At 45.0% G+C, this 27,398-nt stretch overlaps 2 protein-coding genes across 5 annotated transcripts in view; one reads left to right on the top strand and one right to left on the bottom strand.

The window, feature by feature from the left end:
• The window catches only part of LRRC8C (leucine rich repeat containing 8 VRAC subunit C), a 123,009-nt gene extending 100,550 nt beyond the window's left edge, over positions 1–22,459 (top strand). For 3 of the 4 annotated variants that reach the window (XM_001929205.7, XM_005663701.4, XM_085024118.1), the window contains one exon: positions 15,858–22,459. In XM_001929205.7, coding sequence (XP_001929240.5) covers positions 15,858–18,131 — 2,274 coding nt within the window. In that variant the 3' untranslated portion in view covers positions 18,132–22,459. Of the gene's footprint in view, positions 1–13,214; positions 14,928–15,754 lie in introns of those variants that run through there. The other variant, XM_085024119.1, reaches the window with a different exon arrangement.
• The window catches only part of LOC146404276 (uncharacterized), a 29,800-nt gene continuing 2,905 nt past the window's right edge, over positions 504–27,398 (bottom strand). Inside the window, exons 3-7 of the mRNA XM_085020984.1 lie at positions 21,164–21,359; positions 14,619–14,685; positions 12,790–12,982; positions 7,911–8,082; positions 504–2,841 (exon numbers count right to left, since the gene is read on the bottom strand). Of these exons, the coding sequence (XP_084877110.1) occupies positions 21,350–21,359 (10 nt within the window). The 3' untranslated portion in view covers positions 504–2,841; positions 7,911–8,082; positions 12,790–12,982; positions 14,619–14,685; positions 21,164–21,349. The remainder of the gene's footprint in view (positions 2,842–7,910; positions 8,083–12,789; positions 12,983–14,618; positions 14,686–21,163; positions 21,360–27,398) is intronic.

The following is a 27,398-nucleotide window of genomic DNA, read 5'->3' as shown; positions in this document are numbered from 1 at the left end:
AGAGTCTTTGCCCTGATACCCAAAGCTAAGGCTCCGTAACCTTAAATTCAAGTATGTCAGCTTCTGTTTGGGGACAATGACGTTAACTTTTAAAATGTCGGTGCCAGACACTGGACTCAGGAAAAGCCTCATGCACATGGAGACCCGCCTCAGGGCTCCCGTTCTGGATCACTTCTGGGCATCACCGTATTGGCCAGTCAGCCAACTGTGTGTTTTCAGAGATTCTGCAGTAGCAGCTATAGGTTTTTTGTCTACATCACTGCACTTTATAAGAAACCTCATATGCTCCCTGGAAGTACCAAAATCTGGGTTGGTTTTTGTAATTGCAGCTAGGTAGATCAAGCACATTAAAAAGATAAATCGTTCCCCAGAGCTTCAAGCAGAAAGCATGGACTCTGCCAAATGATTGCAGCCTTTCTGCGCCAGCTTCATTCAATGAGCAGGATCAGTATCATTCCCATTTCACAGGTTATTTAAAAAAAAAATAAAGTAGAAATGTATTCTTTTTAGTCCCTTTATTGTACACTTCAAATGCCCTCTCTTCATCTGGGGCACTGCTACGTGTCACATGTCGTGGGGTGACCAGTTGAGGCTCTGACAAACAGACTGGGAGAGCTAACGTCCAGGTCCAGATGCCCAGTCCCCCCCACCCCCCGGCCCTGCCTCTCCCAGGGCATCGTCAGCAGCAGCTGCACGGACAGAGGACAAACAGGAAGCAGAGCACGGAGGGAAAGCTGAGCTCTGGCCCCACACCTCACCGTCACCTGTCACTGCCCCCGGGGAGCTAGGCCTGAACCCCGCTAAGTCACAAGGACTTCCTCTGCCTAAATGCTGAAGCCCCTTCCCCTCCTGCCCTGCTCTTCGACCTCTGCACCCCCCCCACCCCCGCCCCAGCAAGAAGGGAGCCTGGGGCAAGAAGGAGATGGAAGGGGTGGGGAGGGGGAAATGGACTCGCTGCTCCAGGAGCCAGGGGGAGAGCAGGAGAGCCGCCTCTTCAGCACCCCCCGCACCAGAATCCACTTCCGAGAGGATTGACTCCAGACCCCCCCCTCACATCACCTCAGGGAAGAAGACAGACTCCCAAAAGATGCCCTAGAGAGACTCCAGACAGACCGGTTCCAAGGAGAACCCCTACCAAACCCAGAGCCTTAGCCCTCTACGAGCACCGAGCCCCAGTGTTTCTCCGTTAGGGTGTGTGTCTGCACCAGCCCTCTTTCTTCTGGAAAGAAGTCAGGAGGAACAAAGAAGAGCCTTGACTTTTGCCCAGGGATCAGCTATTGAGACGAGTCAGAAAGGAGAAAAGGTCCATAACTGAAATTCACCTTATATGGTAAAAGATGTACTGGCCTGGAATGCGTGGAACCAAATTAATGGCATTTCTGCAGTCCAGAGAGCTTAACGTCCAACAAGTATCATGGCTGGGAAAAAAATTTTTCGAATCACCCAATTCTTAAATGACTAAGAATTGTCATGACTCCTGCCTTCCCCACAAGCCTTCTGTGATGTCATCGCAAGGTGCCTCTTCTCTCTCGCCAGTGACGCCATCTGTCCTTCCACGTAGATGGGATCACAGCCTGGCGGTCCACCCCACCCACTTGCTGAGGACCATCGCCAAGTGTTCTTTGGTATTACAGTAAATTTCTACAATGATCATTTTTCAAAAGATTCTTTGAGTGGTTTTGGTTGGTTGGTTTGCATGATTCCAGTGCTAGAACTGTGTCTCTCTGTGTTGCTTGTACATGGGTGCGGATAGCCCAGAGGGTGTGTGTTTCTCTTGGATGCTCCCAAGTTCTTCTGTCTCACTCCTGCTCACAGATGTACCAGTGACCTACCAGGTGTCCAGAGATCAGTCAGCTGAGTACAGAACTAAGATTTCAATCCCCGGGGGTTGCTTCAGAAAGAGCTTTTTCTTCATTATTTCAAGAGCATAATTACAAATATTTCAAATTTTTTAAGCAACAGAAGCAAATTGTTTTGGTTACGAACCACTAACAGTGTGTTTGTAATGTTTATCCATAGTTGCTATGTATGCACTGAATTTTCTCACTTGGTTTTGACTATGCAATGGATGTGTTCCACTTAAATCTCAAATTGCCATGGATCAAATAATTCATTAGTCTGCTTGACTTATGGAAAAATGCCATGAAGCAAAATGAAAACAATTTTAAATCTCCTCCACTCCCTCATTTCTTATTATTTTTTTCTTTGTGCGTGCGTGTCCGAGAGAAGCTTTCCTCAAAGCAGATGGGGAAGGAAACACAACGCAGACACACCCAAAATTCAGGATACAGGAAATGAAAGCATCCTTGATGGCGAGAAAGTCTCAGGCTAAAAGGTTAAAAAAAATTAGTGTTCGTCGTAGGAGGTCTAGTTATCCTGGCCCTGGAAGAGTCAGGGGATGTGTTTTCATAGCGGTAGGAGACTTGCCTTCGCGAAGTGAGATATGGAAATGCCGGGACCCTCCGCAGGTAGCGGTGATGTTTCTTCCTTCACTAGGAGTGAAATGAACCGCTGGTACCTCCCCAGTCTGGCACTCTCTTTGTGTATCTCCAGTGAGTCAGCACTCGGCTCCAGCTTTAAGGAATCACCAAGCTGACATCACTTGGCTCTTTCTGGAGGATGTGTGAAATGAGCTCTTTCATCTCGGGGGAGGCAGCGAGGAGGCAGAGAGTTCCAGATGCTCGCTGGCCTCTGATTGCACACGCACCTACTTGCTCTTGTTGTGGTTTATTTTCGTTTCGGGAGGGGGCACGGCGTTTATGTGGGCTCCTCCAGTTGGTGCACACCGCCTCCCGGGCAGTGTCAGCAAGGATGGAGCTCACCTCTAGAGATCTTTCTAGTCTGGGAGGTAAAACGATAAGAGACCGTTACACTGAGTTTCTGCAGATGCTGTGATAGAGGGAACGTCAGGCCTTAAAAACCTACCTGAGGGGAATTCCCGTCGTGGCGCAGTGGTTAACGAATCCGACTAGGAACCATGAGGTCGCGGGTTCGGTCCCTGCCCTTGCTCAGTGGGTTAACGATCCGGCGTTGCCGTGAGCTGTGGTGAAGGTTGCAGACGAGGCTCGGATCCTGCGTTGCTGTGGCTCTGGCGTAGGCCGGTGGCTACAGCTCCGATTCAACCCCTAGCCTGGGAACCTCCATATGCCGTGGATGCGGCCCAAGAAATAGCAACAACAACAACAACAAAAAAAAAGACAAAAAAAAAAAAAACCTACTCGAGTTCTGCTTAACCATATATTTTGGTTCTTTATAGTCGTGACTCAGGATTTATGCTTTAGCTATTTCAGTGTTTAATTCTTCTAGCGGACCGGGGGCATTTGATGTTTGCTCAGGAAGAACAACAATTTCTGATGATGCTTCAAGAGAGAGGATTGGCTTTCTAGCTGGTTTTCAGTCATGTACAGAGGAATCTTACAGCAAGGGTACCTTTGCTACCCCTTACCACCGAGAGAATTCATGAATTCAACAATCTAAGTTTTGAAGTTCTGGCACAGCAGGTTAAGGATCTGGCGTTGTCCCTGCAGCAGCTTGAGTCACTACTGTGGCTCGGCTTCATCCCTGGCCCAGGAACTTCCACATGCCTCGGGTGCGGCCAAAAAAAAAAAAATAATAATAATAATAATAATTCTGAGTTTTAATCAGCCCATCCCTTCAATCCCTTAGATTTCTTCCCCAAGGACGTTGCCTCCATGCCTCGGAGGTGGAAAGTATGATTTTTTTTCCTTCTTCTTTTCCTATGGCTCTTGGGGCAATGGACACCCAATTAAAACAGACGTTTCACTTAGCCCTTGTGTTTATTAAGAAACATCTTCAAAGCTGGCCGTGTTCTTTACACGGCTCTCGCTCTCCCACTCTTTTTCTCTTTGTTAACTGTCTGGGTCTAAACGTCCTCCATCCACGGGGGGTTATTTCCGGACCATCATGTACCTTTTCAACAGCATCATCAAAGAAGGAAGAATCGAAATGCTGCCCCACCTTGCAGCTGGGCTTTCCCATTGCCCGCGGAGACAGGGACTTGTTTGTGCCGGTGGGAGGGAAGCTGTGTGGGGGGTGCTCGGGGTGCGTCTCTTTTCAGCTCCAGTGGCGATCGCCCCCAAACACGCGTGTGTTGGACTCAGAGACCAGCAAGCGGAGAGGTCTGCTGAGATGAACGCCTCTCCACCTTCACCCTTTTAGAAACGTCCTCCCCGTTTTTTCAGCTCCTTTTCTTCCTCACCAGGATTTCTGGGTACTTACAGTACTTCCCGTGTTAGCCTTGAAACAAAATCTGCATTCTCAGAGTTAATCCTGAGGGGAACTGAGGGGACGCTCACCTCTCTGGAGGAGAGAGGCTTTGTCTTCCAGCCTCTTGTTTCTGAGAGAACAGGATGAATTCGCTTTGTCCGTTAACTGAGAACTTAGTGACAGGGAAGTTAATGCCCTTCCATTTCCATCTCTTTTCCCGGGGGACATGGGACTCCCCCAAAAAGGAGTAGCGACACCCTGTCTTTTTAACCTTTTCCCTTGCTCTTCCCCAGTGCAGCCCTTGGCTTCTGTCTCTGGAACCCGTGAGGTCTGGCCTTCCCCTCCCCCTAAAACCCATCCAAATCCAGCAGCTCCGAGGCGAACGTGAAGTTGCCCGACTCCTTGAATCCTCCTCGGCTCCCTGCAAGCCTTAGCTTTGATTGCACTTACCCTGGATGTGTAGACAGCCGTGTTGCACTCGTTCTCAGGCTAGGGCTTGAATCAGAGCGACAGCTGCCGGCCTACACCACAGCTCACGGCAACACCTGATCCTTAGCCCAGTGAGTGAGGCCGGGGATTGAAACCACATCCTCATGGATCCTAGTCAGGTCCTTAACCTGCTGAGCCACAATGGGAACTCCCTGTTTGACTTTTCACGTAGCTGTTTACGTCTCTCCAACAAGAGCGTGAGTGCTTTTAGAGCAGTGAACACTGGTTTTGCCTCCCTGACTTTCCTGTGCTGGTTAGCAAAAAGCAGACGTGGGAAAAGTCTTAGTTAGTAAAGGAAAGGGTGTCCTTCGTGCGTCTGAACGAGCCCTGGGGAGTAGGTCTTGGGATCTTGCAAGGTCATTCTTAGATCAGCAGCGATAACGTGTTTTGTTCCATCAGAACAAAGAAGCAGATCTGGATGGTCATCTTCTGGGCCCAAGCCTTTGCCACCAGCTGATTTGAATAACCAAGTCAAAGCCCCACCTTTTAAAGGAACAGGCCGCAATCTAAAGAATACGCCCGGAACACAGGGCAACCTATTAGAATGAGGCCTGTTCTCTTATCATATGCAGCAAATTTTCTCACTTCTTTCAACGGTAATATAGTCAAATCTATGACGTAATTGTTGAGGTTATAGGAAAATAAGTACCCTCATCTGCTGTTAGGGAGCGATGTGTAAAGAAACTCAGCCTTTTCTTGGGAGGGAGAGGAATTGGACAGGACAGATTTACCTTGTGTGGTACACCCTAAGCATGTTGATTCTTTTTTATTCCTTTCTTTTTTTGCTCTTTTAGGGCTGGACCTGAAGCATTTGGAAGTTCCCAGGCTAGGGGTCAGATCAGAGCTGCAGCTGCCAGCCCACACTGCAGCCACAGCCACCAGATCCAAGCCTCATCGGCAACCTACCCCACAGCTCACAGCAATGCTGCATCCTTAACCCACTGAGTGAGGCCAGGGATCAAACTCACATCCTCATGGGTCCTAGTCTGGGTCTTAACTCTGCAATGTTGGTTCTTCATAATAGCCGTCTAGGGACTCCTTTTTATATTCCAACACACTCTGTCTCTCCTAAACAGATAGCAAAGCAAGAGTTACACGTGAAAGCACTCCCTCTGTTCACCATGTACAGCCATGATAAGGTAAAAAAGAGATACCAAAAAAATATATGCACACATGGACTCAGAAACGAGATAAACACTTCTGTGGAGCAGAGTGGGGCTGAAGCAGTGGCTGGGCTCCCCTCCAAATGCAGGCTGTAGCGGCCAGCAGCTCAGCTCCTGCCAGCAAAGGAACTAAAAATGCACCGAGCAAGATAAGAACCTGGAGCCTGGTCACTGTTTGTAGCCCAAGGCCCTCGCTCCTAAAAGGAAGTTAAAAAGAATGGCCATTAACTGGCAGCCGGAGCTGGTGCTGCAGAGGAAACTGTGTATCTAGGGCGCCTCCCCAACCAGGAACTGAGTCAGCCTCCCCCATCTCGCCGCCTGGACCTGCGAGATCCTGACATCACAGTGAAACTCCGAAACATCTTGACAAGTCCTCTCCGGGACAGGGGGCTGGGTGGGGTGCAAGAAACCGCAAAAGAGCACACGATGGAGAACCACTCACTCTGCTGGAGGTGAAACTAAGCTTCGAGACTAACCATGGAGTTAACTATATTCACTAAAAATACACATTTTTTAAAAAAATTAAAAAGCAGAAAAAATAAATAGAGGGGTCAAAGAGAGAAAGACAAAACATTAAAGAGCAGGTAGCTATGACGTAAAGACAAGTGGATGTAAAACACTTAGAAATCGTGGAAATAAAAAGGCCACTGAGTTTTAACCTGTCAACAGATAGAATAAAAGACTGTTCTCAGTTGCAGGAAGAAGTAATGAATTAGATGAGCGTCCTGAGTAACACAGAACAGGACTCAGAGAGCCACGGGGGTTAAAAAGCATCCCCCACCCCATAGAAGCTGAGTTGAGAGACTCTAACATACATTTAATAGGAATCACAGGAAAAACAGAAGAAATGATGAGACAATTTTTGAGACAAAGAGATTTTGCTAAAATTTCACCAAATTGAAGGAAGCCCTTAGCTATAGACAGCGAGCGGTATTAATCTACTGCCATTTAAGATTAAACTGAAACCAGGAGTCCCCTTGTGGCTCAGCTGTAACAAACCCAACTAGTATCCATGAGGACGCAGGTTCGATCCCTGGCCTTGCTCAGTAGGTTAAGGATCCGGCATTGCCAAGAGCTGTGGTGTAGGTCGCAGACACAGCTTGGATCCCACGTGGCCATGGCTGTGGTGTAGGCCGGCAGCTGCAGCTCCGGTTTGACCCCTAGCCTGAGAACCTCCATATACCCCGGGTATGGCTCTAAAAAGAAAAAGAAAAAAAAATGTTATTGGAAGAGGGGGGTAGGGATTCCAAAAAGCGTTAAATGTATACCTTTTAAGAAATCATAGCTAACCTTTATTATAGAAATATAATCTACACCTTCTCAACCAGCCGAGGCAGGATGGAAACTCCAAGATGTGGAAAATGTTATCAAAGCACAGAAAAGTAGGAAGGAGGAAGAAAAGGTAACATAAAAATTGAAATATGGAAATAAATCCAAATATTAATAAATTTCCAAAGCTGAGGGAGGTCAACAAAATGTAATAGATTAAGTTCACTTGTAAGAAGAAAGAGGTGATTCGTTTGTATCTTTTCAATGTCCTTGAAACAGGCATCTAAAAAAAAAATAAAATCACAAAGGTGCAAAATAGAGATGAAGGAAAGATATTAAAGAAAAACGAAAAAGCTGATGAAGCTTTGTTAATATTAGCAGTTAGGCCACCCATCTTCAAGAATGCAGCCTTTACCAAAACAGAGCATAAATTTGAATTTTAAAACGTGCATAAATTCTTGTAACCAGTGCATAGGATGCAAAAGAATCTCAACACCCCACGGAATGCCTGGTACGGAACCTTTGCACTGAACCTCTGACAAGCACCCATCTGTTCTCTGGCCTGGTTTTCAGAATGCCATGTGGAAGTCAGGCAGCATGCAATTTTTTGAGAGTGGCACTGGTTTTGAATTTAAAAATTGCCTAGAAACCCATCATCCCTGGAATGTTTTTAATAAATTCTCGCATATCCGCACCATGAGTTACCATGGTCCTTAGAATGAAGTAGGTATGTGCCGGTGTGTTAGGGTCTCCAAGACATACCGTCGGCTTGAAAAACGCAAGGTGCAGGAACAGTTCCTTGAGTAGGAGTCCATGTGTTTCTCTGTCCTCTCTATGTAAGTGCACAGATGTGGATCCGAGGCGAAGGCACCAGGCTCCTTAGGGCCTCCTGAGGGATGGCAGGAGAGCAGGTCAGGCGAAAGGAGAAGACTCCCTGTAGAATTAAGCATGTCCTCTTAAAAAAAGATTTATAATAGCAAAAGATAAAATGTTTAGGCATAACGTGACAATAAATGTCCAAAATCTATTTGAGGAAAGCTACGAAACACTCTTGGGAGACACAAAATTAGATGCGAATAAGTGGAAACACCATGGAGAGGAAGCAATCACACCATAAAGACGTCAGTGCTTCTCCCATTAATTTATAAATGTAATGTAATCCCAATAAAAATATCACCAAAGTATTTCTTCTTCCGGATCTAGCCCATAAAGTTGATGATGAAGTCCATTGTGAAAGATAAGCATGAATTGGAGCACCTACAACCCTCACGACTGATTTAGTTGTTTGTTTCCTGGGCTTTTGACCTTGAACGGAGTGTTGCCCTGGGGGGTCTCGAACTTGATAGCTGACGTGGCAGCTACTCCACAGGGGGTGCCTTTTGCTGAGGCACATTCAGAACTTCTCAGCATTTTGTTGCACACGTCCTGCACCCCCCCCCACTGATGTCATTTATGTCCCCTGCATGTAATAGATAAGCTGGCCCTTGTTCGTGCTGCTCTATCTTTGTTCTTTCAAGCACTCTCTCTGAAGCTAAGTGGTTTGGTTTGGTTTGGTTCTGCTTGGTATTGTTTTAACCTCAGCCTTGTAGTGTCTCATTCATGCACATGTGATACTGTTTCAACATGTTACCACAGGGCCCTGCTGCTTCTCACTCCAGTGCTTATCAGGAAACTATCTAAATTAAGGAGATCTTATTTTTACATTATAATAATGGGAGTTATGATTCTAACAAAGGGACTAAGAGTCAAATAAGCACCCATCAAATATGTATCATCCAAAGATAAAGAGGAACATAGGTGATTTAAAATTGTGAAAACTACTATTAAAAAGCCCTAATTTTACACTGACCTTGCAGAGTATTTCAGTATGGGATAAAGTGTGTACATACGCCACCTAAAAATGCAGCTCTTTGAAAAGCAAGCCCTCTTACACTGTTGGTAGGAAGGTAAGTTGTTGCAGGCGCTACGGAGAACAGTATGGAGGTCTCCAAAAAACTAAAAATGGAGTTGCCATGTGATCCAGCAATCCCACTCCCGGTGTGTACTCAGCCAAAACTCTAATTCAAAAAGATACATGCATCCCTATGTTTAAAGCAGCATTGTTTACAATAGCCAAGGAATGGAAACAACCTAAATGTCCATCGACATATGAATGGGTAGAGGAGATGTGGTATACACACACACACACACACACACAATGGAATATTACTCAGCCATTTAAAAGAGTGAAATAATGCCATTTTCAGCCACATGGATGGACCTAGAGATTATCATAGTAAGTGAAGTAAGTCAGAAAGAGAAAAACAAATGCTATGTGATATGTGGAATCTAAAAGACAACAAAAAAAATCAACATATCTGTAAAACAATAACAGTCTTGCAGATCTAGAGAACAGACTTGTGGTTGCCAAGGGGGCAGAGGAGGGGGAGGAAAGGGTTGAGAGTTTGGAACTAGCGGAGGAAAACTATTATATGTACGATGGATAAACAACAAGGCCCTACTGTACGTCACGGGGAACTGTCTTCAGTATCCTCTGACAAACCATGATGGAAAAGAATGTGAACAGGACATATATATATATCTGTACTTTTCTGTACAGCAGAAATTAACACAACATTGAAAATCAGCTGCACATCAATGAAATTTTTAAAAATGCGTCTCATTGCTAGTATAAACTTCACAGGTGCAATTTTAAATAGTTGATGTATTTTCCTAGATCTGAACAGCATTCCAGGGCATAGTTTGGAAGAGTTATTTCCTTTTTTAAGGAAACTTGAATTTTACTTTCTATTTAAAGCACCCCCTATAAAAAGTAAAAGCAAGAAACTCAGTTTATTTCATTGACGTTAGAATTTTTTCCTGAAAACAGCTGCTATGTTACCTCAAAATAGTTTGCGAATGAGATTCATAAATCCAAATTTTAGTGAGCCCATTTCTTCAATTCCTGCAACCCTGTGTTTCTTTTCCAGAAGTGTTACTTAGATACTATCGCAGTCACGGAACATTTTACATGATTATTTTTATTCCTCCAGGGACTCTAGTTGTAAAGTCTTGAGGAGCGCAGTATGTTTTTTGGTTACCTAGATGTCAGCTGCTCCTTAGGACCTAGAGGATATTGGATGAAATTCCAGTCCGTGGCCTCTCTTAGTTGTGGCAGACTCCTGGAAGAATTATGTTCTCAGGGTCCCAGTTCCTGCTTCCATGGAAACAGTTTAGATTATGGATTTTTACCATCCCAGGCAAAGCCTGCTTATTCAGTTTTGATCCAAGTATGAAATGTAGTCCTTTTTCTGCTGCGATTTCTACAAAATTCATTTACAAAAGGTGTGCATGTATACATGCATGTGCACGCGTGTGTGTGGGGGGGGCAGATTTTACCAAAGTTTTTGGGAAGACAGAAAGGTGTTTACATCTCAAAGTAGAAATAATGAATGTATACTCCAGCTTCCTACCATGTCACTTGACCTCCTTCCTTCGACGCCAGCCCCTCTCTGCTCTGCAGGCTCACCCCTCCCACCTCCAAGCCTGTTCATCCCTATAGTGAGGAGCTGGTCCATCTCTGCACAGAGGAGCTGGTGCATCCCTACAGCGAGGAGCTGGTCCATCCCTGTACAGAGGAGCTGGTCCATCCCTGTACAGAGGAGCTGGCCCATCCCTGTACAGAGGAGCTGGCCCATCCCTGCACAGAGGAGCTGGTCCATCCCTATAGTGAGGAGCTGGCCCATCCCTGCACAGAGGAGCTGGTCCATCCCTGCACAGAGGAGCTGGTCCATCCCTGCACAGAGGAGCTGGTCCATCCCTGTACAGAGGAGCTGGCCCATCCCTGTACAGAGGAGCTGGCCCATCCCTGTACAGAGGAGCTGGCCCATCCCTATAGTGAGGAGCTGGTGCATCCCTATAGTGAGGAGCTGGCCCATCCCTGTACAGAGGAGCTGGTCCATCCCTGTACAGAGGAGCTGGCGTAGCCCTCTTTATTGCCTGTCTCCACCTGACCTTTGCCCTCGGTGACTCACCTCCTCCTGTGTCTCTCCGTTCCCAGACGAATTTAACATAGATGGTGTCATTCAACATTTCATATTTACTTTTAGGAAAGTGACTTTCTCTCCTGGCTGTGTTTTGGGTCAGAGTCTCCCGTTCGTCTTGCTTTTAACTGGCTTCTCTTCCCCATCCTCATCTCTTTCCCCTCATTCTCACCCCCTCGCTGGGCAGACATTCCATGCAGCTCTAGGCTCAATGTATTTTCCTCTAAAGGCAGTCTGAGAGTTTACCCAAAAGAAAGGGACGGAATTCCTCCGCTTCGGGACGTGTGTGAATGACCTGGCAGGGATGCTCTGAGCCTCGGGGTTTGGTAGAACGGGATGGGATGGAGGGCTTTCTCCCTGCCCTCATCCCAAACACGCTCCCCCTTAGTCCTGCACCAGCAGCCTGGAACTTACCATTTGAAATCTGTTTGGCAGCCTTTGTTTAAGGCTTGTTTTATCATCTAATCTTTAAATTTCTAGGAAAAGGTAAAGAAAAGCGAGGACTAGGTTTAAGTAGACAAAAGCTTCTCCAAAGAGCAGAAAAAGGAAACAAAAACTTTCAAGTTCTTACAACCTGCTACTAACAAAGATACCACAAAAACACCCTTTACCCTTCCTTTAAAGAGGAAGCTGGTCTGCCTTATGTTTCTGTCTTCTTTCTCTTTTGGACTGTTCCTTCAAAAATACAGATGCTCCTCCCAGTTCTTCTCCGTGTTCAGAACCACTGGGTCTATGAACCACGGGAGGTAACCCCCTTCCTCTCTCACCTGTGACTGTTTCCCTCCTGAAGTCCTCACACTCTTTGCTTTTGGACCCCGTGACCTGCCCTCTTCCTTTTTACAGTCCTGGGCCAGCAACCTGCCATTGCGTTCTTGGGGAATTCTACTCCGAGCTGCATCTCTGCTGGAACCCTCTTATGATGTGTTGTCTCTGCAGCATGAGCAGCTATTGTTCTTAGTGACTGCATCCCAGTATCCTCCTTCTACTCTGCTTGCTTCTAAGTAGTTAGCTTCTAGAAAAGTAAATTATTCTCTTTACCTTCCTGGGACTTAAATAGACACCTTTTAAAAATTACATCTTCATGAAGATTGAAAGAGACATATGACACCCATAGCCTGAAAGGAACTTCTGGAAATTGCCTATGAATTACCCTCCTAGGTTGGTCTGTTCTCTTAAAGCATCATAGCAGAAGTTTGGAGAAATTAAGCGACTGTCTGGAGTGATGGAAATATGCCAGTCCGCTCTGCTGCTTCCTGGCTGCATGAACATGGGCAAGTTACTGGACTTCTCTGAACCTTAGTTGGGTTCTTCTGTAGAATGGAGGGAAAATGACCTCCCTCTCTAGCATGGCAGATGCTAGCCAATCAGGTGCTTTTGTCAGAATGTCAAAAGTCATCCCACAAGCCAGGGGAGCAGAAGCAGGATTTCAGCCCATGCTCGCCCTCCGCCGGGCCCCCTGGCACAGGGCATCACCTGAAACCTGCAGCAGCCAAGTCCAGAGGTCTCTCACCTTCCCTGGGAGCAGCAATCCCAGGGCAGGGCTGGACAGAGGGCAGTCATGGGGCCTCCTGGATGCAGGGCAGGGATTTGGCGCCCCCAGAAGGCGTCTGCCTTTTTACCTGCGTTCATAACCACTGCATCTCTGTTTTCATCACACCATTAACAACGTCCTGTTAACAAAGCAGCTCAAGGTGTCGCTCTCAGAGAAGATGCCCGGAGACGCTCTCCTGTCCACGCCAGACTCGACTCCCTGCCTTCTGCCGACTTCACGGGTTATTGCGGCGTTCAGTGAGGCCCTGAGTGGGAAAGGATCTAGAACATGATTCCAAACACTGAATTTCTTTCTTCCTCTCTTTGATATTTCTCCAGGAAAGGCTGCTGTCTGTCTAGCCTTTCTCCTACTATTGTCTATTCCAGGAGTTTCCAAGGTAGTGGGTGGGACCCCCAAGAAGTAGAAAGGCTGCCCCATTGAAATATGAAATTAACATGAAAACTTTTATGTATGGGTTTGGTTTTTGGTTTTGGGGTTTGTTTGGTTGGTTGGTTTTTGTCTTTTTTTTTTTTTTTTCCAAGGGCCATAGCTTTGGCATATGGAAGTTCCCAGGCTACGGGTCGGATCAGAGCTATGGCTGTCGGCCTACACCAACAGCCATAGCGACTCAGGATCCGAGCCACATCTGTGACCTACACCACAGCTCATGGCAATGGCAGATCCTTTAACCCACTAAGCTAGGCCAGGGATCAAACCTGCATCCTCATGGATACTAGTCACGTTCTTAACCTGCTGAGCCACAACAGGAACTCCCGATTTATGTTTATTTTAAACTTCAAGGAAAAAGACATCAAGCTTTCTAATATTTGACATATGGATTGGCAGTACTTTATGGAGAGAATTATGCCTACATCAGTGTAGGCATGTTTAACATTTTTTCTCTGATGTAGGCAAGTGCGAAAAGTGTTTGAGGACATTCTCAGCCCTCTGGCGTCACTGAACTCTCTGAATGCAGTCACGTTTTTCCTTCTTCCCTGCCTTCTTTTGATTTACATAGTAAGGAGTAGTCTCCTGTGATATATGCCAAGATGGAGCCTTTATAAATCTTTATAAATGAAACCTCCTGTCTCCCCCAACCTCATTCTTTCATTGTTATCTGCATAGCATATGGGAGGAGTGCAGCTTCTTCCCTAAAACATGCATAATTTATAGAAGGTAACTTGTTACTTAGGTTAAAGTCAAACGGGGACCGTTTTGGTTCAGTCCTAGAACTCCGGGGAAATAAAATAAGAATGTGGGCTCTGGGTCCAGGTGGCCTGGCCTAGATAACATTAAACAAGTTATTCAAGCTTTTTTCTATGCCTTGGTCTCCTCGTCTGTGAAATACCAAGAGCACCTGCCTCATCAGGTCAGGCTGACAATTAAAATCAGTAATGTCCACGACATTATTGGACGAAGGTTGCATATTAAGCACAACAGAAAGCGTATTGCTGTCACTGCTCTAATCAGCATCCTTCTCTTCATCTCTCGCAGAGGTATGGTCCACGCCCAGACTTAGCAACTCTGAACTCAAAGGACTAGAGTCAGGACTCATTCACTTTCTCAGCAAATATATGCTGAGGTCCCTACATCCCAGACGCTCTACTACCCTGGATGCCCCGCAGCATTGTCAAACCTTGTGCGTCTCTCTAGGGGGCTGTATCTGCTGTGTCACCAGCTTGAGGTCACAGTCCCATGCCACAGCCGTCCTTTTGTAATAGATTCAGTTTCTACTTCAAGCAATCAATATAAAGGACTTTGCCGTTGCAAAATCATTAAACACTGTGGATCTCCAGCCATTTGCCATGTGAAAGTACAAGTAGACTTTCCCACATTATTAATTCCATGTCATTGCTGTTTCTTGTGGATTATTCTTTATTGGAACTGTGTGCTCATTGTTCAGATAATTCCACTTACGTGTGCTTCTTCCTGAGAAGCTTCCTCCGGGTGGATCCAAGGTGGATTTCACCTCATCCTACCTCACCTGCAGAAAGGACACGTCCTCTCTTACGCAAAATGCAATCTTATGGGACTGCTGGACATTCTTGGGGCTTAATATTCTTTTCAACAAATTGAAGCATTGGTGGAGGGATAGAAGTTGATGTAAGATTTTGTGTGAAAAGCAGCAAGTTTAGACATAACTATTTTATTTTCGAACACTTCCGTATGCTTTTTTTTTCTTTTTAGGGCTGCTCCTGCAAGCATATGGAGGTACCCAGGCTAGAGGTCGAATCAGAGCTGTAGCTGCTGGCCTACGCTATAGCCACAGCAACGCCAGCTCCATGCCGCGTCTTCGACCTACACCACAGCTCACGGCAACACTGGATCCTTAACCCACTGAGCGAGACCAGGGATCAAACCCACATCCTCATGGACCTTTCGTTGGGTTCTTAACCTGCTGAGCCACAGTGGGAATGCCCATTTCTATAATCTTTCATCTCTCGAAGAAGAAACAGTTTTTACAAATGCTTAGTAAATTCTCATTCTAGGAGTTGCGTTGCTGTGGCTCTGGCGTCAGCTGGCGGCTACGGCTCCGATTCGACCCCTAGCCTGGGAACCTCCATATGCCGTGGGAGGGGCCCAAGAAATGGCAAAAAGACCAAAAAAAAAAAAAAATTCCCATTCTATGAAAGCCGTTCCCTGTTCACCCATGCATGTCTAGGTTCTGGGTAGAGAGGAAAGAGGAAACGGCAAAGACAGACATTTCTGCCGTATTCCCTTCTTCCAACGCTTTTACTTCTCATACACAAGCGAACATAATCTTGGGAGGCTTCCAAGTCCAGACCGAGTCTGATAAGCGAGTATACATCCCGGACCAATGCCTGCTGGTCCCGGGCTTCAGTGAGCGGGAGAAACGCACATTTGTAAACGTGCATGAATGGTCTTCAGATATGCATCGTGTCGTGCATTGCTCTGCGTCCCAAGAAAACTGTCGTCTTGTGTGTCGTTAAGTTAGACGCGAGGCGCAGAGGTCCGCCTTTCGTTTTTCCAACACGTGGGCGAAGAAGGAACATCTCGGTGCCGGAACGGAGTGTTGCATTCCCCAGGCAGAGGAGATGGACATTTATTGGACGTTATTGCTGCTTTCTCCGCACTAATGCCATTACGCCGGCTCTCGGAGTCATGTAATTTGAAATTATGATTTCTGTGTTCCAGGTCATGCAAGACAAGATCATCTGCCTGCCGAAGAGAGTGCAGCCTTCTCAGAACCACGCTTCCGTCTCCAACGTCTCTCAGGCGGTGGCCAGCACCACGCCGCTGCCGCCCCCGAAGCCGGCGCCGGCTCACCCGGTCACGGTGGAGATGAAAGGCCTGAAGACGGACCTGGACCTCCAGCAGTACAGCTTCATCAACCAGATGTGCTACGAGCGCGCCCTGCACTGGTACGCCAAGTACTTCCCGTACCTCGTCCTCATCCACACGCTGGTCTTCATGCTCTGCAGCAACTTCTGGTTCAAGTTCCCCGGCTCGAGCTCCAAGATCGAGCACTTCATCTCCATCCTGGGCAAGTGCTTCGACTCCCCCTGGACCACCCGCGCGCTGTCGGAAGTGTCCGGGGAGGACTCGGAGGAAAAGGACAGCAGGAAGAACAACCTGAGCAGGTCCACCACCACCCAGTCTGGCCCCGAAGGCAGCCTGGTCAACTCGCAGTCTTTAAAGTCCATCCCTGAGAAGTTCGTGGTGGACAAGTCCACCGCGGGGGCTCTGGACAAGAAGGAGGGCGAGCAAGCCAAGGCTTTGTTCGAGAAGGTGAAGAAGTTCCGGCTGCACGTGGAAGAAGGCGACATCCTGTACGCCATGTATGTCCGCCAGACGGTCCTTAAGGTCATCAAATTCCTGATCATCATCGCCTACAACAGCGCCCTGGTTTCCAAGGTCCAGTTCACCGTGGACTGCGACGTGGACATCCAGGACATGACCGGATATAAAAACTTCTCCTGCAATCACACGATGGCGCACCTGTTCTCCAAGCTCTCCTTCTGCTACCTGTGCTTCGTCAGCATCTACGGCCTCACGTGCCTTTACACCTTGTACTGGCTCTTCTACCGCTCGCTGCGGGAGTACTCCTTCGAGTACGTCCGCCAGGAGACGGGCATCGACGACATTCCCGACGTGAAGAATGACTTTGCCTTCATGCTGCACATGATCGACCAGTACGACCCTCTGTACTCCAAGCGGTTCGCCGTCTTCCTGTCGGAAGTGAGCGAGAACAAACTGAAGCAGCTGAACCTCAATAACGAGTGGACGCCCGATAAGCTGCGGCAGAAGCTGCAGACCAACGCCCAGAGCCGCCTGGAGCTGCCCCTGGTCATGCTGTCCGGCCTGCCCGACACGGTGTTTGAAATCACCGAGCTGCAGGCCCTCAAGCTGGAAATCATGAAGAACGTGATGATCCCGGCCACCGTGGCGCAGCTCGACAGCCTGCAGGAGCTCTCCCTGCACCAGTGCTCCGTCAAGATCCACAGCGCGGCGCTCTCCTTCCTGAAGGACAACCTCAAGGTCTTGAGCGTCAAGTTCGACGACATAAGGGAGCTGCCCCCCTGGATGTACGGGCTCCGGAGCCTGGAGGAGCTCTACCTGGTGGGCTCGCTCAGCCACGATATTTCCAAGAACGTCACCCTCGAGTCTCTGCGGGACCTCAAGAGCCTCAAGATTCTCTCCATCAAAAGCAACGTCACCAAGATCCCGCAGGCCGTGGTGGACGTGGCCAGCCACCTGCAGAAGATGTGCATCCACAACGACGGCACCAAGCTGGTGATGCTCAACAATCTGAAGAAGATGACCAACCTGACGGAGCTGGAGCTGGTCCACTGCGACCTGGAGCGCATCCCCCACGCCGTGTTCAGCCTGCTCAGCCTCCAGGAGCTGGACCTCAAGGAAAACAATCTGAAATCCATAGAGGAGATCGTGAGCTTCCAGCACCTGAGGAAGCTGACGGTGCTAAAACTGTGGCACAACAGCATCGCCTACATCCCGGAGCACATCAAGAAACTCACCAGCCTGGAGCGTCTGTCCTTCAGCCACAACAAAATAGAGGTGCTGCCTTCCCACCTCTTCCTGTGCAACAAAATCCGATACCTGGACCTGTCCTACAACGACATTCGCTTTATCCCGCCCGAAATCGGGGTTCTGCAGAGTTTACAGTATTTCTCCATCACTTGCAACAAAGTGGAGAGCCTTCCGGACGAACTCTACTTCTGCAAGAAGCTCAAAACACTCAAGATTGGGAAGAACAGCCTCTCGGTGCTCTCGCCGAAAATCGGAAACTTGCTGTTCCTTTCCTATTTAGACGTGAAAGGCAATCACTTTGAAATCCTGCCTCCGGAGCTGGGCGACTGCCGCGCGCTGAAGCGAGCCGGACTGGTGGTCGAGGAAGCTCTGTTTGAAACTCTGCCTTCTGACGTCCGGGAGCAAATGAAAACAGAGTAGCTTATTTTTGTTGAAAGCTTGACTGAAACATGCTTCTACCAAATACAGTATAAATAATTCGGGAAGCTTAACGCCTTTCCTAGTTTATGAATTTTTTTTCTTATTCACACGAAACAAAATGTACACAGGGATTGCGTAAGGCGTTTGTATTTTTTAATAAAAATTTAATTGTATTTTTTCAGTATTAATATTTTAAAGTTTTATTTGTGCTGGAACCTAATGTATCTCTTGTTGTTGTTTGCTACTGACAGAAACCGATGGTTCCATCTGGGGGTTTTGTTGTCGTTTTGGTTTTGTTTGTTTGTTTTGGTTTTGGTTTTGGTTTTCAGTTCCTTCTTGCGAAAGGGAGGGAGTTTTACGTTGCATGCTTTTTGGTATTTTTTAGATAGATGAGGATATTTTGCCAAGGTCCTTTTCAGCTCGTTGACACCTATACAGAGTCCTTATATTTGTTTTCATCGTATGTGTTCCAAGGAAGCTATGCTAGTTATTTTAATGCCAGCTGCCTTTTCCATTGGCCAAGTCCTTCATTCTACAGAAAATCCTTCTCTAGAGTGTAAATTCACAAAAGGGCCCTGTCGTAGACTCTTATTTTCAAATTTCCCCCTTGCCGCCAACAGAACCTTATACGTTATATTCTTTGATATACCTGACAGCTGTTTATCCTTAGGCAAGGATTTGTCAGTGAGTAAAGATAATTATCTTCCAACATCGGCTTCCTTGCATAGTTATGTATAATTTAACTGATTTACATGTTTACCGATATTTTAAAAGTACCCCTTGCAAAGGGAGGACAGAGGTTCTTCCCCTTTGAGACCAGGATGGCTGTGTGGGAACGGGTGCCCCGCCTTAGAGAAACTAGCTTTATTTTAATTAAAGTAGTAATTGAATTTAAAAATCAGAATTAGAAGCCTGGTTTTTTAGTAATTTGATCATCTTTGATATCTTGATATTTGAATACATCTAATGGAAAAAATGCACTGCTAAAGCACTCCGTGAACGAGCTGGGTGTGCTGTGCCCCTGCGCGGGGTGGCAGTGGTGACGTACCCAACGTCTGCCTGTCACACAAAATAATCGGCCTCTATGTATATATACTTATGGAGCTCGCTCGAGCCTGCCCGTGCTGAAACTGCTAGTGATGCAAAGCACAGAAGCTCTCTTTGGCTTAAAAGAAGTATCTCATCTAAAATGGTTCTATTACCTTTTTTTTTTTTTTTTTTTAAGGGTGAATAAATTGCTCAGTACATGTCACTTAGGAGTAATTTTTGCCCGGTGGTCAGCAGAAGTTTCATTTCCCTCTCTCTATTTAAAAATCCAACATGGTATATGGGTCTTGGGCAAATTGTTTTCACTGACTCTTAAGCTGTGTGGAACAGGAAAATGAAAAGCACTACCTGTGCCCTCGACCCAGGACCAATACTCCTGTCACGGGAATTTGGTTTTATGTTCCAACTCCACATGGACTGTCTTTGGAGCCCTGGTCTGATCTAAGGAAGTTTTGTGACCTAGCAGAAAAAGCAGGGAAGTGGTTTGGGGTTTCAAAATGCTGCTTGTACATTTACTTCTCAATCCTGGTGGCTTTTTTGCGTAAAGCGACTTTGAGTCATACGTGGAACACAGCTGTAGGGACTGCTCAGCAGCTCTCCGTACTTCAGTTGTGTTTTAAATGCTATGATACATCATGGGGTAAAAGATTTGAGAAAGAGATGCTTTTCGTTTATGTAAAAATTGAATCACGTAGACCAAAGTGCTTTGCTGTTTCTGCTCTGTGGTCAAGTGTTAAAAGGTGATACCCTATCGCTGTGTGTTTATTTCAACCTGGAACTGAAACAATATGTTTAAAATAGCAACATGGTTATTTCTCATAGGATAAAAATCTTCAATTCTAGAATGTTGTTAGATCTTGATCATGACCGATGCGCTGTATTTATAGCCCTACCTGTTTGAAACAAACAGACCAACCAAAACCTGAAAGACTGTCAGTGGCTGAGCATGACAAGAATACCCCTCTCCAGAGGTGAGCTTGGATAACTACTGGTGAAACACTGGGTGCACTATTTTTCTGGATAACATTTATAGTTGTTTTCTATATCCCCTTAAAAAAGGGATCTATTCAGGTTAAAAATCATATTTATGCTCAAGTCTTTATCTGGTGTCAACTCAGAATCTCATATGGGTTCATAACTGAAGTTAGTCACTAGCAGTTAGGTCTTTGTGACAATTTACTCAACATGCCAAAAGAATTTGATTTACTTTCTTCATTATTCACAGGCTGACCCCCAACCTAAGTTCTAAATAACGTCCAATAAATCACTAGAGTTCTGACTTCATGTTTTAACTAGGAAGGAAACTTCATAGATGTTTCTATTAGATTTTATAAAAATCCAGAATACTCAGACTTCATCTTGAGTCGAGGTTTTCTGACTCTGGCCCTTTTAATATTGTATATTTTTTGTTCACATTCCTAAGTAAACAGCATTTAATTACTCTTTAGCCTTTAAATGGGAAACTCAGGTAAATGAACTGCTGACTTTTCTAAAGTTCTTTAATGAATCAACTCAGTGTTAAAGGGATTTTTTCACCTGATCCCTTTCATGTCTTACAAGTGCTCTTGCTGAAAAGGGACAACTTGCTCTATTTATCCACCTTCTATAAGATTCATGCGAAACCGCTTATGTAAATATAAAAGCATCCTATGAACTCTTTAAATCCTACGGCTCCTGGACACCCATGGCGAGTATACCTTGGGGTCAGTTCTAATGGTGACGTGTAGAACAGACCACTGCCTGGTGATGGTCTGGCTGAGACAAAGCATCTACGTATATCCCAGTGGAACTCGCCTAAGACCACACCTCGGAAAACGAGATGTGTGTTGGTTTTCATGTTGTTTTGCTTCTGACACAGCACTTTTATCATCAATGTTCTTGCTACAGTGAAACCTGTTACGGACGCCTGTAGATGTGCTGGTTGTTCCCCCTTTCCCCTGTCTTGGGTTCCCGTGCAGCTGTGATAATGGGTTCCAACGACTCACACGGCATCCCGGGCAGCAGGCACTGCTTTTTCAGCAAGGCTTGGAGAGAAGCCTGCTACGAGTATTCTGTCCAGTTAGAGGTGCCTCCTTATTTGCCTCTCCAGCCGTCTTTGTCGAGAGGTGCTGAAGCCCCCTGGGATCCTCCTTGGGTTCCTTGGGATGAGGAAATTCTTGCAATAGGCTCTCTTAACGATTTCTGCTCATAAGAAAGACAAGAAACAAATCTCTATACCTCTTGTTACCATTTCCCCCAAAAGTTTGTTATTACGTTCCTACTTCTAAGAAAACTCCCTTGTTAAGAAGTTTTATTTACTCTCTTCCTCATAGCACACACCTGATCAACTGTAGTGATACATTTACTTAAACAGTCAACATCCATGAGACCTGTCTTTGTGAACACGGTCAGCAGGACTCAGCCGTGGCTAGATGAGATAAACGCCAAAACCCTTTCAAGCTGTGTCTAGAAACTAAATTAAGATTCAACGTACATTCGTCTATGAATCCTGAATGGGATAAGGCCATGCAAGCAGTTCACATTTTTGGTAAGATCTCAATAACTCAGGGTAGGTGGTGTTCCATCTCAAAAACAGCACAGTTATTAGCGAAAGGAATGCCTCCATGGCCTGTACGATTGTCTCAGCTTTTTTTTTTTTTTTGTCTCTTCAGACACGTTGTAAGTCACCCTGGACAGTCTCAACTAGACCCGCACTGATTTTTCAGATTCAGGCCTCAGTGACATGCTTCTACTATAATTTCACACCAGCGTTCCAAACTAGCTACCCAGTCTTCCTCCCTCTTCCCAGAGCCTCTCCCTGATAAAGGGAGCATCCTTAAATTAATTCATTTTGGGGAGAGGCAAGAGGGTCTTCTCCCCACCCCTCGAAGGAATTCTTTTAATTAGAAGATTTTTTAAAGGGGTATACAGCTTTGAACAACTTCATTTCTCAGCCATGTTAAACAATTCCTGTGTGTAGTTTTGAACGTGGTATAAATTTGCTTTCTACTGAATACCGGTCCCTCTGGCACCCAATTCTGCCTATTGAATGACTCTTTTTACCAGAGTTGCAACTCAATGCCTTATGTGTTCACTTCGTTTTCCTTCTGCTGCTTGTTTTCTCTCACTGAATGTGTTCAGATTGTGTCAAATGCTGGCAACACCTCTAAGACTTTTAAGGAAATGCTTGAACGTGGATTTGTCGTAATGTAAATTCATGATACAATGTCTTAATGTTATTTGGCTCTGTAGTACATCGGAACAGAAAATAACTTAAATAAAGTCATTTTTGTAATTTAAAAGCTGTCCCTTTCTTATTCGTGTGTAGAAGTCACATTTCCTTTTGCCTCTCTCTTGTGGTTTTGCATATTCTGTTACTAGGTCTCCCTGCACGCTGCAGGAAATAGGCTGCATGCATCCTTTCACTGGTTTTTAGCCAGATTCCGCAATTGTGCCTAATTATTTCCTTCCTTAATTCTCTGTACTGCATCTACCCAAGGTGTCCCTAGAGTTTCATTTGGGTTCATTAGTGCCTTACTGTGTAATAGCGCAATTTATGTGCATTTGCCAGATCAGGTTGTACCACGGCTGTGCAGTCCAGCTTTCAGTAGACACTTCTGGTGATGGTTACTTAAATCGGAACGGGTCTCTACCAGTAGGAGGCCTCCTCTAGTTAAAAGCATACACCCTGAAAACGAACACGGCCCTGAGGGGCTCCTGACCACAAAAACCTGTCTGCATCCCCATTTCTTGTTCTTGGGAAATGGGCCTCATTCAGCCACCACCACTTTCCCTGAGTTCCTAGGGGCGCGTCCAGACAGCTGCTGATCGGGGAAGGGAGGGGATGCAGAGACCAGGGAGGAACAGGCAGGGGCAGCTTAGAGTCCTTCCTTGTCCTTCTCCCGGGCTCAACTGCACCTTAAACCCCATCGCCCATAAGCTGAAGATTAGGCACCCTGGGGACAATCGCCTGTGGGCTAAAGATTATTAGCACACGATGTTTTCAGGAACTTTCCTAGTTTGTTTGTTCTCATCTCTGATCCACACACCCTCTTCACAAGCACTGCTATTCTCGGCAACGACGCAGAAGACCCCCAGCGTGATCAGGCCGAGACCTCCCGACTCCAGCTTTGATGACTAAGCCTCCCCCAAAGGAAGAAGAATGCATGTTTGTCCCAATCCTGATTCCTGTCTGAAAACCTGTCTTTCTCCTTTTTACCATAAAACCCCTCGCGATCCTTCGCCATGGGGGGCATGGTCTTCAGGGCATCAGCCTGCCCTGACCCTCCTTTGCCTGGCAAAGCAATAAAGCTATTTTTTTCTTCTTTACCTAAAACTCTGTCTCTGAGTTTCAGTTTGGCACCGGCAAACAGAGGCAACAACCCTAAGCTTAGGGAAGCCCTTTATAGGAAAACTCTATGTACCACTCATGCGTAAGAAAATTGTGATTGGTAAATTTTGAAGCTAAATTGTCACGATGTATTTTTTTCCTATTCTTTTTTTTTTTTTTTTTTTTTTTTGGTCTTTTTAGGGCCACAACCAAGGCATACAGAGGCTCCCAGGCTAGGGGTCAAATCAGAGTTGTAGCCACTGGCCTACACCACAGCCACAGCAATGCCAGATCTGAGCCGCGTCTGCGACCTACACTACAGCTAATGGCAACGCCAGATCCTTAACCCACGGAGCAGGGCCAGGGATCGAACCTGCATCCTCATGGATACTAGTCAGGTTCGTTTCCACTGAGCCATGATGAGAACTCCTTTTTCTAGTCATTTATGACTCAGTGATCTTACTAATAATCAACTGATAGTCCTTTGAGGTGAGGAAGGATAGTGAGTATGGTGAGAGGTCACGCAAATGTGTGTATCCGAAACTTGGCAAGGATCACGTGAGAGCTCGGGAGATACTCCAGAGACAAGAGCTGAGATGGGCAACGAATTAGAGATACCGTGGGGTTTCAGAGCAACCTGCGCATAAGGAAAACTCTCTGTCCACCGCCACCTCGGTCTTTTCATTTCTCTAGAACATTGCAATTAACGCTGAAATTAACTAAATTGATTCCGTTATTCCTATTAGTCTTGACTACCAACATATAAGATAAGAAATTTGATTTGGACGTAGACGTACAGAGAGGGAAGTCACTAAAGCCAATTTTAGACTCAGTGGGATACTTAACTAGCTGTAGCACAAGGCCTGTGCGTTTCCAAATGTATGCTTGACTGACATCTTAAGCTGTATTGTGTTTGTCTGTAAATCTTTGAATACAGGTTATACTTTAGATGTCACAGTTAAACATTTCTGAACAAAGCAAGGTGCAAGTAAACATTTAGATGATCAGGCAAACCAAGACTATTTTCAGAGTTTAGACAGTTTGCATAAAAAAATATGGCATTAGGGAGTTCCCTTCCTGGCTCAGTGGTTAATGAACCTGACTAGGATCCATGAGGACGCAGGTTCGATCCCCAGACTCACTCAGTGGGTTAAGGATCAAAGCATTGTCGTGGCTGTGGTGTAGGCCAGCAGCTACAGCTCCAATTGGATCCCTTGCCCGAGAACTTCCATATGCCTCGAATGCGGCCCTAAAAAGAAAAAGAAAAAAAAAAGGCGTTGGGCAAAGATAGTGTTACCAAACATCTGAACTGAACTGACCACTGATCATTTTGATTCAGGGTTTTTTCTGTTGTAAAGTTTGGGAACAAATAGGAGATAGACTTTTTCTTTAGGTTTTTTTGGGGGGGTTATTCCTTTAAGAAATTAATTTTTTTAATTTCTTTAGGTTTTTTTGGGGGGTTATTCCTTTAAGAAATTAATTTTTTTAATTGAAGTATAGTTGATTTATAATGTTATAATAGTTTCAGGTATACAGCAAAGTGATTCAGATATATTCATATATATATATATATATTCAGATATATATGTTAGTTTTCAGATTATTTCCCATTATAAGTTATCACAAGTTATTGAATATAATTCCCTGTTCTATAAAGTAGGATCTTGCTATGGAATTAATTTCAACTCAAGTTACAACCCAGACATTACCATTGAAAAGTATTTAGTTCCATTCTTATTTGAAGTCTCAGATTTTGGGGAAAGTGCCCTTAGGCAAAATGTAAGTTTTGCATTTTATATCTCCTCCATAGTTCTTCTAAGAAAAAAAAAGCAACTTCTCATCAATGATTTTGGCATAGGAAAAAATTACAATACGACTTCAAGCTGAATTACAAGAATCTCAGGATTCTGCTGTAGTTTCACATTGACTACGTGGAGTTACTTCGGTAGCAACATACTCTAGGTAACATCTGGACAGCTTTCAACATACTAGGCTGGTCTAGTCCAAGAATAAATAAAACCAGTGGAAAACCATGAAGATATAATCCTTATAAGTTTGAGAAATAAATATCCATACACTTATGAAGTTGTTGATATGTTCCATTTACGTCTGAATTGTATGTATAAATTATATTTCAGAATGATTTAAGTTGCTTTAGGCACAATGATTTGTGATGTAGCCAATCTCAACAAAAACCTGAGGCCACGCACATCAATGACCTCAAAGTGCTGTTTAAGCAAAAAGTAACCTGACACTTGTTGGGACAGTAAGGAAGACATCATACAGGATTTATTACTTAGGCGGAGTTTTTCCTGAAATCTCTCCGGGTTCTAACCTCTGGTGATGTGACTTAGAGATTTGGGAGTCACATTCTGAGCCTTAACAATATCAGCATGTTAACAGGTTTTGTTGATTTATGCATCCAGAAAAAGAGGCAGGATATTGACTGCTGCTACTTTAGTGAGGAAGTAATTTTTTTCTTTGTTTTGTTTTTTTAATTGAAGTATAGTTGGTGTACAATGTTGTGTTAGTTTCAGGTGTACAGCAAAGTGATTCAGTTTTATACATATATGTGTGTGTGTGGATATATATATATATATATATATATATACATCTTTTTCAGATTATTTTCCATTATAGGTTATTATAAGAAGTGAGGAAATATTTAAAATGAGTTAATGCTCATGAAATTGCAAACTAATAAATCACCTTCAGTCAAAACTACTCAATCTAAACATTTAGCTACATAAATATTTTGTTAAATCCAGATAACCTGTCAAAGAAACTGTACTGGTATCAAATGGGAAAAATGGGAAAAATGTCAGAGGGAACAAATGCCTGATTTCTATTACATAAGACTTTCATTTGATGCGGGGGATGGGGAAAATAGAGGTGTGACTTGGTAAACTGGGAGCCTTCTGACGAAGGATGCTCAAAGCACTTTCTAAAATTCAGGCTGATTTGTTGTCCTTAAATTCTACCAACAACATTTAAACAATCAAGTCTCAAGTACGGCAGAATAGCTAGACCATTATTTTCAAAGAGTTTTTCCTAACTCAGCAACTGACATAACAAAATAAAAAAATAAATAAAGTTAAACAAATGTTTAAAAAGAAACTACTAGTGATTACTGATTGCTCTAATTGTAAATCTGTTCAAAAGCAGCTCCTGTCGTGGCTCAACCGTTAACAAATCTGACTAGCATCCATGGGGACGCAGGTTTGATCCCCGGCCTCGCTCAGTGGGTTAAGTATTGCTGTGAGCTGTGGTGTAGGTCCCAGACTCGGCTTGGATCTGGCGTTGCTGTGGCTGTGGTGTAGGCCGGCAGCTGTAGCTCTGATTCGACCCCTCACCTGGGAACCTCCATAAGCCGTGGTGCGGCCCTAAAAAAATAAAACCAAATAAAATAAGGCAAAAAATAAAAATAAATAAATGTTTAAGAACTTGCATCAAAAATGCCTGAAATTTGTCTCCAAAACCTTATGATAAATGCTGATAATAGCACTGACTGACTACCTCGTAGTAAAGAACTGTTCAGACAGAAGTTTCAGTCTAGGTTGTTTTAAAATGTTTAGACTTACGCATATTTTTTTCTTATGTGTATAAAGGAGAAACAAACATATGCAAATGTATCCAGGACTCTATAAATGCTTCAGAGAGGCCTGACGATACTTTATCTATGTACTTTAATTGATTAGACAGGGACGCATGCAGTGATAAGTATTCACGGAAACGCCCCTTCTGTCTTCAATTCTGTTCATCCAAATCTAATTTGGGCTCTGCTGTCATTAAGGTGCCTGAGACTTTTTCAAAGAGCTTTGAGACTTATTTAGAATGTCTCATAACTCTTTCTACCTGCCCCCTTACCACTTATGCCGTGGTTATTTCAGGACCTAGCCTCTCTCTCCTTA

The sequence above is a fragment of the Sus scrofa genome, chromosome 4 (assembly GCF_054392235.1).
Source record: "Sus scrofa isolate SSC_HxYL_T2T_F1_AM1 chromosome 4, Sscrofa_HxYL_maternal_Yorkshire_Landrace_v2.0, whole genome shotgun sequence".
NCBI classification, from domain to species: Eukaryota; Metazoa; Chordata; class Mammalia; order Artiodactyla; family Suidae; genus Sus; species Sus scrofa.
This window is presented reverse-complemented; position numbering and strand designations above follow the sequence as displayed.